Genomic DNA, 12386 nt, shown 5'->3' with positions numbered 1-12386 from the left:
GAGTAAAACTGTGAGTTGATAGTCAAGCCACTTTGACAGGGTTTAATTTCATGTCTTTGTGGATTGATCAAGGGAGGAAAGGATACTGTGCAAGGAGTTTAGTGAGAATGATATTTCAAAACTTATGTTAGAGAATATTCTCCCTTCAGATTTTCTTTTCTGATTCACACTAGTCAAAACAATCACAACAATCAGAACAGATTGCAATGCAATTCCAGGAGATCTGGAATGAAACCAGAATCCATCAGCACATCTATTCTCTGCTCCAAATCCCACAGACTCAAATTTGAAAAGTGTTTGACTATCTAGAAGTTGGTACACATGTAAGCTATCAGACTTTCAAAGGACCTATACGATTGCAACTCCATTTGATTCAAAGATTAATTCTGTAGTTTTAATAAAGCTAGAGGGTCTTTATGCGCTGACCTGGAAGTTAAGGATTGGTCTCAGTTTGGTCTCTTTTCATTGCTTTGAGGGAAAGTTCATAGCCAAGAAACATGGCTGAACTCGTTGGGAATCCTCGCACTGTATTGACCGTGATGCCCCTAAAAAAGACCTGTTGGGGATGGAGAAATGTTAGAGCATAGGAATACACTGGCTGTTTTAAGAAGAAGAAAACATTGAACTAAGTCACGGTGGGATTCTGAAGAATCACATCTTGGTTTGCTCAGGAGATATGCTCTCACTGCTGGCCTTTGCTGAAGTCGGCACTGGAGAACAGAAGCGCAACTGCAAAAGTCACTGGTTTGGTATCATTGTGCTCCATGCTCCCTACGGACCCCCCTCTGTATCTGTCAGCAAGAGGTAAAGGGTAAAAAATGGCTTCAGGCCACTGGTGTAGAGCAGAAAGCAAGAAATGCAAGATGTCTTCCAGTGCTGTCCTACCTAGCTACGGGTCCTCCTTCCCTCTGCATACATAAGCACGTGAAGATTGTGCAAACCGCAGGGCACAAGAAGGCTGTTGTTTTCATGCAGCAAACGCTCTGGCTGCCAGGGCTGGGTCCATGGGCACAGAAGACATTTGGGAAGCGGAGAGGGAGCGGTGTGGCTATGAGCCAGCCTGGCTGACGTGGGCACTGTGCCACGCAGACTATTTTGCAAGTTTCACCTTAGAGAAACAACTTCTCAATCAGCAGAAAACCTGACTGACTGCGTACCTAGAGAACTAGCTCTCACCAACAGCTCTGGAAAAAATATTCACTAGAAGCTGATATTTTCATATGTGGGTTCCTAAGGTCAAGCTTTGGTGCTCATACATATCCCAGAGTTTTCTTTCATTAAGATAATAAATACGAATTTCTGCAGCCAGACTTCCCCATTCTGCTCAATATATATTTTTTAAAAGATGTTGGCACTTGGAAGAGGGAAAGACCCTGTGGCTTTTAAGTACTTGAACAGTGCTTTTTGGAAAGTGGAGAAGGGGTCTTGTTCCTGGCATTGGCTTGTCTTGCTTCGAAAACCCACCTCGCTATAAACATTATTGCTTGGTATGTGCAAGGATGTGCACAAACCACTCACTCTGGGGTGAGCCTATTGACAAAATGACAATTGCAGAGAGTATCCCTGCACAAAATCACTCTGTTAACCACCCGGGCTAACCACTGTGGTCACTCATCTAAACACCAGAAGTTCAGAATAGACACAAAAAGTAACATCAGCAAAGCAAGACCCCTTCCAGGCTTTACAAGGGCAAAGCTCCCACAGGTGCTGTGAAGAAGCATGGAAGATCTCAGCTGCAAGACCAGAAGCCCAGAGATTTAAGTGTCAAATTGGCATTTTCCCTGAAATACTGAGCTCTTCTAAACATGACCATATCTTGTATCAAATAAATCCAGTGCATGGTGCAGACTTTTACAAAACAATCAAAACATCTTCACATTGTTTAGGATGGAGTTTGCAATGTGAAACTGCAATATTGGAATATTTATGATAGTACTTGACTTATTGGGGTGTTTTATTTTTTTATGGAGATAGAATTTTCTGGGAGGAAATTCAAATTTTTGCAGTATCCATAAAGTAACATGAGAGAGCCAAGTTAAATAATAATGAAAATTTATGAAGGCATAACTTTTTCTCATCAGAATGAACACATCTGACTATGGAGAAAGAGGAGGGCTATATTTACATTTTTTGTGTATACCAGGCAGTTATTTTCAGCACTGCAAATCCTGTTTCTTTGTCCCAGAACGAAAACATCCAGAGCTGGGTCTGTCATTTATCAATTCTGTGCCTCTCAACATCTAAAAAGATTTTCCATATGAGAGAAGGATCTGGTCTTATCATCAACTATTGCTTAGTTCCTATTGCTGGCTTTGGTCTGGGTGCCAGGCATCAGAGCAAGCAGCTCAGACCTCAAGAAAACCTAAGGACCTGAATTAGTTGTTAATATTCAGGCAGAACACGGAGGGTAGAGGGCGAGGATGAGGATGGAGAGAGAAGGGAAAACACACTAAATTCCCTTTTCAGCCACCCCATGTTTTACTGTGAAGCTGCATGGCAAACTGCAGGGCAGGGGTCTGCACAGACCCCGCGTACCCTGATCCTCCTCTGACCACCCCAGCATGGCCTTCAGCATCAACCCAGCTGCCTGTGCTCCGTATGACTGTGACTTTCCTTACTCAGTGGCAAAAACTGAACCAGACTGCAGGCTCCTGTGACAGCTGGCATAACATAGTGGCATGTTGGCAAATATTTAAATCACACTGACTTGTGATTTTGGAGGTTATTTTTCTTTTTGCAACTTGTTACTTTTTCCTCAGAATGCGAAAATTAACACTTTGGAGCTAAAAGCCCACATTATGTTTTGATGACAACTTGAATACAGATTTATTTCAATATCAGAAGACATCTCATAACCATGCATTGGCAGGGCAATAAAGCTGCAAACCCTGATTCTCCGTCATTCACATTTAACCGAGGCAAAGTTTGCAGGTAGAACAAACAACATTTATTACAGTAAAAGACAAAGTCAGAAAAAGGAGATAAGGTTTTTTTGGCACACAGCCCTTCTTCATAGTTGAAGCCAAAGCAATTCTGATTTAGGAGCATTTTCAATCAGCTCTAACTTGGTAGAAAATGAGGGTGGGCAGTGCAAACCAAAGCATCACCCAAGCACCTTGAGTCCCACTGCAGTCCCACTGGTAGCAGTTCCCATTGACTTCAGCATTATGGGAAACATTTAACTTCTGCATTTTGTAGAGGCAGTCAGAGAGGCAAGATTTTGTACCTGATTTATGAAGAGCCAAATCATATCCACAATTAAATGCACTGACATGAAGTGTCACTTTAAGGTAATTACACCAGCAGACTGTGACCCTAAGTCATCATTTTATTCAACGCTGTAAGATGCATTATTACTCTCACTATTATGAGTTAGAAAGAATCTGCACCGTAATTACCTACTGTTATTATTGTAATTTAGCAGTAACTGGTTTTAGCTGTCTCTCAACTCTGCAGAAAGGTTTATAACAGCCATTCTGTTTCCAAATTGAAAATTAAATGCCTAATACCCAGATTTTACATCAAATACCACTTACTTTTAATCCCTCGTTCTGGTAGCTCTGCAAGATGCAGTCAAGGGTCCCTTTGTACTTGTTTAAATAAACTCCATCTGCCTGAAGTCGACTTTTCACAACATCCATTGGAGTAGCAATCCCCCAGGAAATGGCTCCTAGAAAAATGCAGAAGTATTTGAACAATTTCTTCTCTGTATTTCCTTAGCCGCAGGTCAGTGAACTCTGAAATTCACCTCTCATCTATCACATAATATTTACGAGATTTTTCATTTCAGAGCATTCACCCTGCTCAGGCACAGGAACAGTATTGCTGGGAGCAAAGTTCCCTGTTTCTGGAAGAAGCACTGAGGTTTTGGAGGTTACACTGGTTATCAAATGCAGACAGCCCAGGAGGTGCTTCTCCAGGTGCAAACACATCTTCTGCCATGCTTCTGGTGGAGCATGGAGATGCTGCAGGAAGAGACCAATCTGCCGCTTGGGGCAATTTCAGAACAAACTGGAGTCCTCAGATACTGCTCTTGAAACAGCAAAGTTTGAGCTGAGAATGCAAAAAAGAGGCTGGCCCTTCTCATGCAAACAGGATTAGGCTCCACACAGCTGAGAGACAATCATCCCTGTAAAGAAACCTCCTATTTATACTGATCAGCCTGCAGCCAGGTGGGATGTTTTACCTCTCTGAAAAGGTCAGTGTGCGACTGCAATACACGGCCCAGTTGGACAGACAAGAGTTTGGACCTACATGAGTGCTGGGACATGTCCAGGTGGGCTGTCAGGTGGGCCAAGGTTCTGTTTATTTACAGGAGAAATGGAGAGGTCGTTTTGTAATCATTACCTGAGCTAAGGATTGACCTGCACATAGGGGTATGCAATTTAGAAATGGCCAAGAAATGGGGAGTGGGTGTAGAGGTGACCTTATGTGTGTAAGCATGGCTGGGGAAGCACATGCCAGTCTTGCTGGCAGCTGTACACAGGAAGAAAAGAAGAAGATTATCAATAACAGTTAACTCTGCTTCTGCTGCATGTGGTGCACACCCTCCTGATGAGCAGCCAGCAGGCTGAAGTCCTCTTCTGGAGGCATCTTGGCTGGCAATGTGAGATGCAGGTTGCCGTGACACATCCAGGGAGATGAAGGCGCTGGCTGTTCTGCTTCTCGATGACATTAAGCCTGATGAAGATCTGATAACATGACTTCCATAAAGTTTGTCAAGTCATAAAATGCAGCCATGGTGCCAAGGGAGGAAGGCCATTCAACCCCATGTCCTCTCCTGGTGACCAAGAGGATGTGGTGGCCTCTGAGTCACTCCTGGGAACCTTCCTGTCCTTGTTTTGCCAGTGGTGGGGGAAAAAAAGGTGCTTACCTGCTACACCCCCTGCCAGCCAGATGGAGGAGGGATTCGGAGAAATGCATCCGTCAGGGGTAATCCATCCACAGAAGAATGTGTAAGGGATAAAGTAGAGGCAGTACCCAGGAACATCCCTCAGAAGCATTGCTCCTGCTCCGCGGTACATTCCTGCTATGCCCTCTTTCTGTAGGACTGTCCTAAAGCAGTGAATTGGGCCTCGGTACACAGGAAATCCTGGAACTGTGGGCTTTAGTTTAACATTTGCTGCAAAAAAAAAAATACAACCATTATCATAGATATATTGCAACAAAATTTCTCTCAAAACCCCATTGCCATCAAACAGAAATCACTGTCATTGATTTTCTTTTGCTGGGATCAATTTGTATCATGGGAAAAAGGTTTTTAGAAAGAGGACTTAGGTCCATTTTTAAAAGATGTTTAGACACTTCGGGACAGATTTTTCTTAGATGCATTGCATGCCTCCCAGTAGGTGTGTGCCCAGTGAGATTTCCAGCTATGTTTAAGGATATGTGCCATATTTTCATAGATTTTAACTACAACTGGTGCCAAGCTGCATCTTTGAAAGCCCTGACATCTTTAGAGTCTGGCCTTCCCCAAGCAGACCAATTTGCTTTCGGAGAGGACATTAGTTTACATGCATGGAGGCTTTTAAAAATGGACATAATATTATTTTATCAAAGCAATACAAAAATGTCAGTATTTCAGTTAAACACCACAACTGTAATCACGATAAAGGTGTTCATGAAACTGCTGAAATTCAAGCTGTTCAGCTCTGAAGCTGCTCCGTCTCTTCCTGCAGCCGTGCACATGCTCTGGTGGGGTTTGCTGCATGCTGGCAGCCTGCAATGAAATTCAGTTCCTTCTGCCTGCAGCTTCTGGAGAGGTTACAGCTGCCCGCTGCCATCCTGCCTGCATCCCCTCCTGACCTGTCTTGCCTACACCTGGGTCACCTGTAACCCTGTCCCCGATAAGCCAGCGGTTTTCAAATGTACATGTGGAATTTGGTTTTGAACAGAGGAGGGTGGAATAACAGAAGGGGGTCGATGGACAAATATATGTGGGACTGTGAGCGTGCAACAGGAGATGGGAGCTGGTATTACCACTGGCAGCCCTGATGCTGCTGGTGGGGTCTGCAGGGGACCTGACAGCCCGGGGACTTGCCATTCCTGCCCCACAGCCATGTGGGGAATTCAGCTCCTGTGACTCCTGGACCCGAGCAGACCTGCTTCTATGTTCATTATAGATCCTGATCAGCTGGAAATGCCAGCAGAAATCTGATTGATGTCATTGATAAAAACCCTCCCCTTGAGCTGAGCAGGACGGGGTCCATCCTGAGGCTGAAGGAAGTATCTTTAGCAAAATTGTGGTGGCACAAGGCAGCAGAGAGCTGAGTCTTGAAGCAAAGTTGTCCTAAAGCTCTCAGTAAACACCAAGGACTGGCAGAGAAAGGAAGAAGAAACTCTTGCCTCCTACCTTCAATGTACGGCTGTGTTTGCATCTGTAGCCTTATCTTTACCAGGTCCACAGGAGTGCCGATGCCCACAGAGACAAACCCTGCCACCATGCTGGCCAGAGCCATGTCGGTGAGTGCTGGCGTGCGAGATGGGTCTCCATGGCGGAGCTGGCTGAGGAGTCGCTGGGTGTTGCTGAAGACGCCAAACACCACAGAGCTGTAGACAGCGATGCTGGCCAGCGGAAAGGACATGCCTTTGAAGAAGCCAGCCACCTACCCAGGGAAGGCAGGAGGAGTTAGGAGAGCAAACAGGACTAAGCATAAATATAGACTTGTCTATCAGGCCAGAAATACAAATGCAAGTAGCAGGTGCCTCCTGGAAGCCGCCATTCACACGTGCCGAGTGAATTAATTCATACTGCTAAAGACTTGTAAAGATTGTGCAGAATACAGGATATGCTGAAAGCACAGGAACCCACATAAAAGTCCCTCTTATGGCCAGCTTCTTTCCTGGCATCACCAAAGTCAGCAAAATACCTCTGGGAAAGCTTTGCCAGCAGGTACAGGCAAAACAGCCACCGTGGACGTAACACCCTGACCCATGCGGAGACACGGGTAATGTCATTTATCACTCCATGCCAAGGATCTGTCTTTTCCCTAGATGTGTAACTAAGAGAGTTACCTTAGAGTTAGCAAGAGAAGGCTGTAGGAATTTGTAGTCTCAATTGCACCACCGTTATTGGTCTTCATATAACTGCTGGTGTCAACAGTGGTTTTGCGTAATTGCTTTATGTATTCATCTAGTTATCTATTTTCATTTTCTACCAGCACATTTAAAGTAAGATAAAGTACTTACAGACTCATTTCTGTACACAGTGAAAAGGCAGCTGAGTGTATTTCCATACCCTTGTCCAGCTTGCAAACGAATCTGCAAAAGACATTAATGAAGTGCAATTAAAATCCCATGCTTCCGGCCCAGAGAACACTCATGCTACATAAACAATGTGTACTTTGCTTTGAGAGCGAATCCTTCCTTAGTTATAAAGAAAACAGAGCAATAAAATAAGATATATATGCATCCACCCCCCTTGAACTTTGCCAGAAGCAGGACTAAATGGGACCTCAGAGGTCTGAAGCTTTCTGCAACATCTGGAATTGATGACTGTCAGATTGCTCTCGAGTTCAGACCAGCTACCCTGGCCTGGCGCAGCGCTCGCGGCAGATTGCTGGTGTGTGGTGCTGTTGTTGGCAAGGTCCTGATTTATGTGGAACTTGGAGAGTGATGTGGTCTCCTCTGTTTGGGGACTCTCCGTGGAGGTTGGGATGTGCTGCTGAAGGATGGAGAGGAGAGCTCCTCTGGCAGGCTTCCAGGCCTTTTCCAATCCAAGGTGGATTTTAAGACATAGAAATAATAAGCAGAGCCAAAATAATTTGGCTCCATCTCAGACATTCTCCATGCTTCACTCAAAAATACATTTTTACATCATTTCCAACAAAGACATTTTGTTTCTGGAAAACAATGATTATACACCTTCCAAAAAATGCCTGCAACAGCTGTTGGAAGTGGCGTGTAATTCACGACAAAGCCTGTGTGCTTCAACGTGCTTTCCCTTTCACACATATATACGTACATACACACACGTATACGTGCACACACTTATTTAGATCATCTTTCATTCAAGCTTCTCACAAGTTTACAATAAAAAAATTCCTAATAAGTGATGCCTATTTTGGTCTTATTTGTCTCTGAGAAAATGGAAACCCTGTTTGGTTCGCAGGACCTAGGGCTTCAACAATCAATCTTGACTGAGGCCAGGGCTCATTTTTTATAGAAAGACACTCACCTGTGCTCTACTAGGGATGTTTTTAGGTGATGGGGGCAGAATTTCTGGTCATGTTCATCAGCATTGCTGCTAGCGGGAATGACAAAATGAAGCCTGGAGAGACAGTGCCAACCTGTGCTGAGGGGACAGGGCCCTGCCCCCTCTGGTTGCTTAGCCCTGACTCACACCAAGGTGAAGCAGAAACTTTACTTGGGAATTTTAAGCCTGAAGGAGTGAGTGTCCTCTGAGGAGAGGTTCTGGACAGCAAACAGGTTGAATCACACAATCATTTGGCCCGGAGCCCTGCCCAGGGCCCTGCAAGAGTCTTGCTGCTGGGATGCCACTGCAAGATAAAGCCAGAAGCAGTGAGAGAGAGAAAAAGTGGGAGCCAAAGCAGTGGGGAGGGAAAAGGACCAAAGCCCTGGGTCACCTCTCGCCCCAGGGCTGCTCCATACAGCTGTGTGCCCACTCCAAGCACTGCCCTGTGTCTGGCCAGAGGCCACAGAGAAGGCGGCAACAGAAGCAGAATATTTACTGAGCCCTTGGAAACAAGCTGGTGCGTGAGGATGCCGGCTATGGCTCATGCAGCACATGTTGTGCAACGCAGGCAGGCCTGGGCTGTGGGTGCAGGCCTGTGTGTGCCATGACTCGCACCGGGGTGACAGGGCTGAGGGCACCGACGGGGAGGCTGGGGCAGCCCAGGACAGGGCAACCACAGTGCACAGCCCTGCATTCCCTCCTGGCTTGATTTGCACCCTTAGCCCAGACATTTCCATTTTGCCTCCATGGGCTTGTTTTTTTTTCTTTTACACAGTAACCAGGTAGTCAGAGGTTCAAGTTAATACATTTTTTGAGTAACTGAGGGCAACTGAGTGTCCTTGGACATGCCCCTTAACTAAGCTGTTACCACCCAGCACTGAAATCCCTGCTGGCATCTCTGTCAAAGTCAGCTGATACCAACATGCATATTCCTCAGGAAACTTCTCCTTTCTGTTATGTTTTAATTACAGAGCCCTTGTGTGACACTCAGAAACTGAAGAAAGTTCTGGGGAAATCAGTGCAACGTGGAGGATGAAAAGTGAGCAAATGGAAAACTACTCAGAGTTTTGCAAGCCATGGAAAAGCAGCTTCATGGGTTTGATGGAAGCTGCAGCGCTGGGAAGGGGGAAGCTGAAGGAAGAGGTCTCCTTGATGGGAACCATGGTGCAGATCTCACATATCCCATCCAACCTTTCATTCAGTCCTGCCCCCTCCTCCAGGTGGGGAAGGACCCCTCATCCCCTGGACGCTACAAATGCTGCTGACCTGCCCCTTTGCTGGCTTAGTGCTGTGCAAAAACTCTCCACTTCCCCTAAATTTGGAAAGATAACAAGTCTGCCTACTTGGTATTCCCAAGCAATGTCCAAAGCTAAGGGCAACAGAGGGTCAACCTGACAGTTGTCTTTATAGGCACTGAAGGATGGGTTCGCTCTTTCTTGGCATCCAGAAACTCGATGCTTCCCAGCAGGATCCTCTCTCACTTGCTGTCAAACTCCCCCCCAAACCTGGCAATGACTCCCTGACGGCCAGCCTGAGACAGGGATTGCCTTGGCAACCCCGGGTAGAGCCTGCCTGTGCTGCCCGTGCCCATCGCTCGAATGGTGCGGGCAGCCTTGCGGCCTCTCTCGCACAGTCTGCGCCCATCCTGGTGCAGCAATGCTCAGGGGGCTGATATTACCTCAGCAGCCCAGAAAGGACATGGCTGGCAGGCCACTGCCACCTCCCAGCCCCAGGAGAGCCACCTGTGCATGAGGGTATGGCTGGGATAACTGGGGAAGGATGTGTCCTTGGCTGTGCTGGACTCTGCCTCCTCCACATCACCCTCCAAGTATCAGTAAGATGTAAATTGGACCACTGACTCTTGGGTCTGCCACATCTGACAGCCCAGCCTGGTGCCAGCAGTGAGGCTTGAACGAGATCAGAGCACATGGGCAGAACAGTTGAAGCAGTGAAAGATGGCCAGAGATGCTTATCACACTGTGCAAAAGGAGAAAGGAAGAACAGGATCTTCCTCTATATCCTTGCAGCAGTAGGGATGCTCAACTCTGTTGGGTCAGGCTGTATTGGTGTGTGCATGGGCTTGTCTGCATCATGCTAGCAAATATCTTCTTACATCTCTAAATCCTTCCCTCTGAGGAATAATTGTCTTGCAGGAATAGTAAATATTGCATCTCATAGCCCTGGGATAGCAGTTCAGCACTCTGCCCTTCCAGTGTTGCCAACAGTAGGAAAACATATAAAAATGTGCCTGCAGCAAAACAAATACACTTGCCTCATTGCCCTTTGAATACTTGTCTGTGGCAAAGTTCAATAAAACACTGACAGAAGTGTCTGGTAAACCACATATTATGTAAAGCCAGGTTTAATTTTCAGTATTAATCCTCAATGGAGGAACTTGCATGTATCAGCCAGTACTTTTAGTTTCTTGTTTAAAATGAGCACTGGAAAGGAAAAAAGGCTGAAGTGCATGAAAACATTTCTATCAAGGCTAAATTCCCCCTTGGGGTGGTGGGGGAAGTCAAGGTCTTTTGAAGTGTCATCTAGAGAGAGGCCACCTTGCCATTGGTGGAGTGTTGGTTGGTGACACAAGAGTGGTTTACCTTGATTGTGTCCAGGGGGTGGCCCACAACCACACTGGCAGCTCCTGGGGATGAAAGCAAAGTATTACACAAAACATTGAAGAAGCTTTTGTGACAGAACAGTAAACTCTGGGTTTATAGGGGAGGAGAAGAGATTTCCATAGGAACAGCCATACTGGGCCAGAGCAATGACCAGTGCAGTGCCCTGTCTCTGTCAACAGGCAAAAACTGGGCAGGAACACTTGCACATCTTCCCCCAGATACTCTCCTGCACTCCATCAACTTTACATCTCAAAGGCATCCAAGCAAGAGGAGGAGGTGTTGTATCTGTGTGACTTGTCTGTGAACCCACCTTGCACTCTTGCTAGCTTATGCAAATATTAGGCTCAAAATTATGAGATTCACGTTAGGAGAAAATGTTTACTCCTGGCTCAGATAGAGATGCACTAAAGCTGATTGCTGATGGGGACTGTGAAGCCCCCACCATTGCCATTTTAAGAGCAGTTTCTAGAGATACCTGTCAAGGATGATTCTGATAGAGAGGATCCTGCTCTGCACCGATCTCTACACTCCCATCCAGCCTCATTCCCTGTACCATCCTGCCCGCCTCCCCACGCTGCTCACTGCCAGGAGCCCCCATGGCAGGGCAGAGCACACCTCAGTTTCCCCCTCCTTCAGAAGGATGGAACAACCTATGTGCCCTGGCCAGGTTTGTGTGCTTATACCAAACAACGCTGGCAGTTTTCAGGGTGTTTGTGCAGACGGTGGTTAGTTTGTGCCGCTGCCACATCTGCAAGTCTCTGTGTCCCCAAGTACTTTAGAGACCACATGAAATTTGCCACTTGTAGTGGGCTAGGACTGAAACGAGCATCGTGTCCGTGGTCAACTCAAAATGAGTTGACTCAAAAATGTATTATAAAATGTCCTCTCTCCTCCTGAACTTTAACCTGCGACCACTCATGGTCCAGCGCCGTACATGAAAACTGGCTGCTGCCACCAACACTGAGCGCTCATCCTCCAGAAGCTCTGTCCCACTCCTGGGAGTTTGTGGCAATAGCACAGCATCAGCGGGGCAGAGTGACTGACTGCAACACTGCACTGGCCCCACAAGCTGCAAAGATACAGAAACCAGCTGTTCACATAACCTTTTGGCAGAGGCTCTGGTTTTTTTTAGGAGTCAGCTAACCTGTTAACCTCGACCGGCTGGTCAGAATCCATGAGCCACCTCACACCCCCTTCCTGAGGCTGGCGTGAGCGGTGGTCTGGACAGAGCTCAGGTGCCCCGATTGCCCTTCCACAGCCCATCCCGGGAGCGGGCAGCTTAGCCCTGCACCTTACCAGCTCTTACACCCAGCGGGAACCTTCAGTTCTGTAAGACATAATTACATTACGGGCGCTTCTACAGGTCCCTCGTCTCCTTTTAATTCTGGTTTCTCTTTCCCCGGTGGCTGCAATCGGCATTTTCAGGAGCCCGGATCAATTCCCCGCACATCGCCCTGGCCATCAGCCCGTTTGCCCTGGCGGGATCGCGGGGTCAAAGCCAGGCGGTCCAGTCCCCTCTCCTGGGGGTGTGTGCGGCCCGGGGGGTGGGGGTTGGCCGCTGCGAGCCCTGG

The 12386-nt window shown here is 46.9% G+C and overlaps 1 protein-coding gene across 1 annotated transcript; it reads right to left on the bottom strand.

The window, feature by feature from the left end:
* Positions 1 to 433: 433 nt before the first annotated feature.
* SLC25A48 (solute carrier family 25, member 48) lies at positions 434 to 10838 on the bottom strand (the record flags this gene model as incomplete). The annotated part of the gene is made up of 6 exons (XM_010182125.1): positions 434 to 556; positions 3537 to 3670; positions 4874 to 5122; positions 6353 to 6605; positions 7189 to 7260; positions 10795 to 10838. Coding segments are annotated over 6 exons (875 nt in total), but the record flags the coding sequence as incomplete, so codon positions are not given.
* Positions 10839 to 12386: the final 1548 nt, after the last annotated feature.

Source organism: Mesitornis unicolor, unplaced genomic scaffold, assembly GCF_000695765.1.
Source record: "Mesitornis unicolor isolate BGI_N332 unplaced genomic scaffold, ASM69576v1 scaffold47523, whole genome shotgun sequence".
Taxonomy (NCBI): domain Eukaryota; kingdom Metazoa; phylum Chordata; class Aves; order Mesitornithiformes; family Mesitornithidae; genus Mesitornis; species Mesitornis unicolor.
Note: the sequence above shows the minus strand (reverse complement) of the source record. Positions and strands in the feature narration are given on the sequence as shown.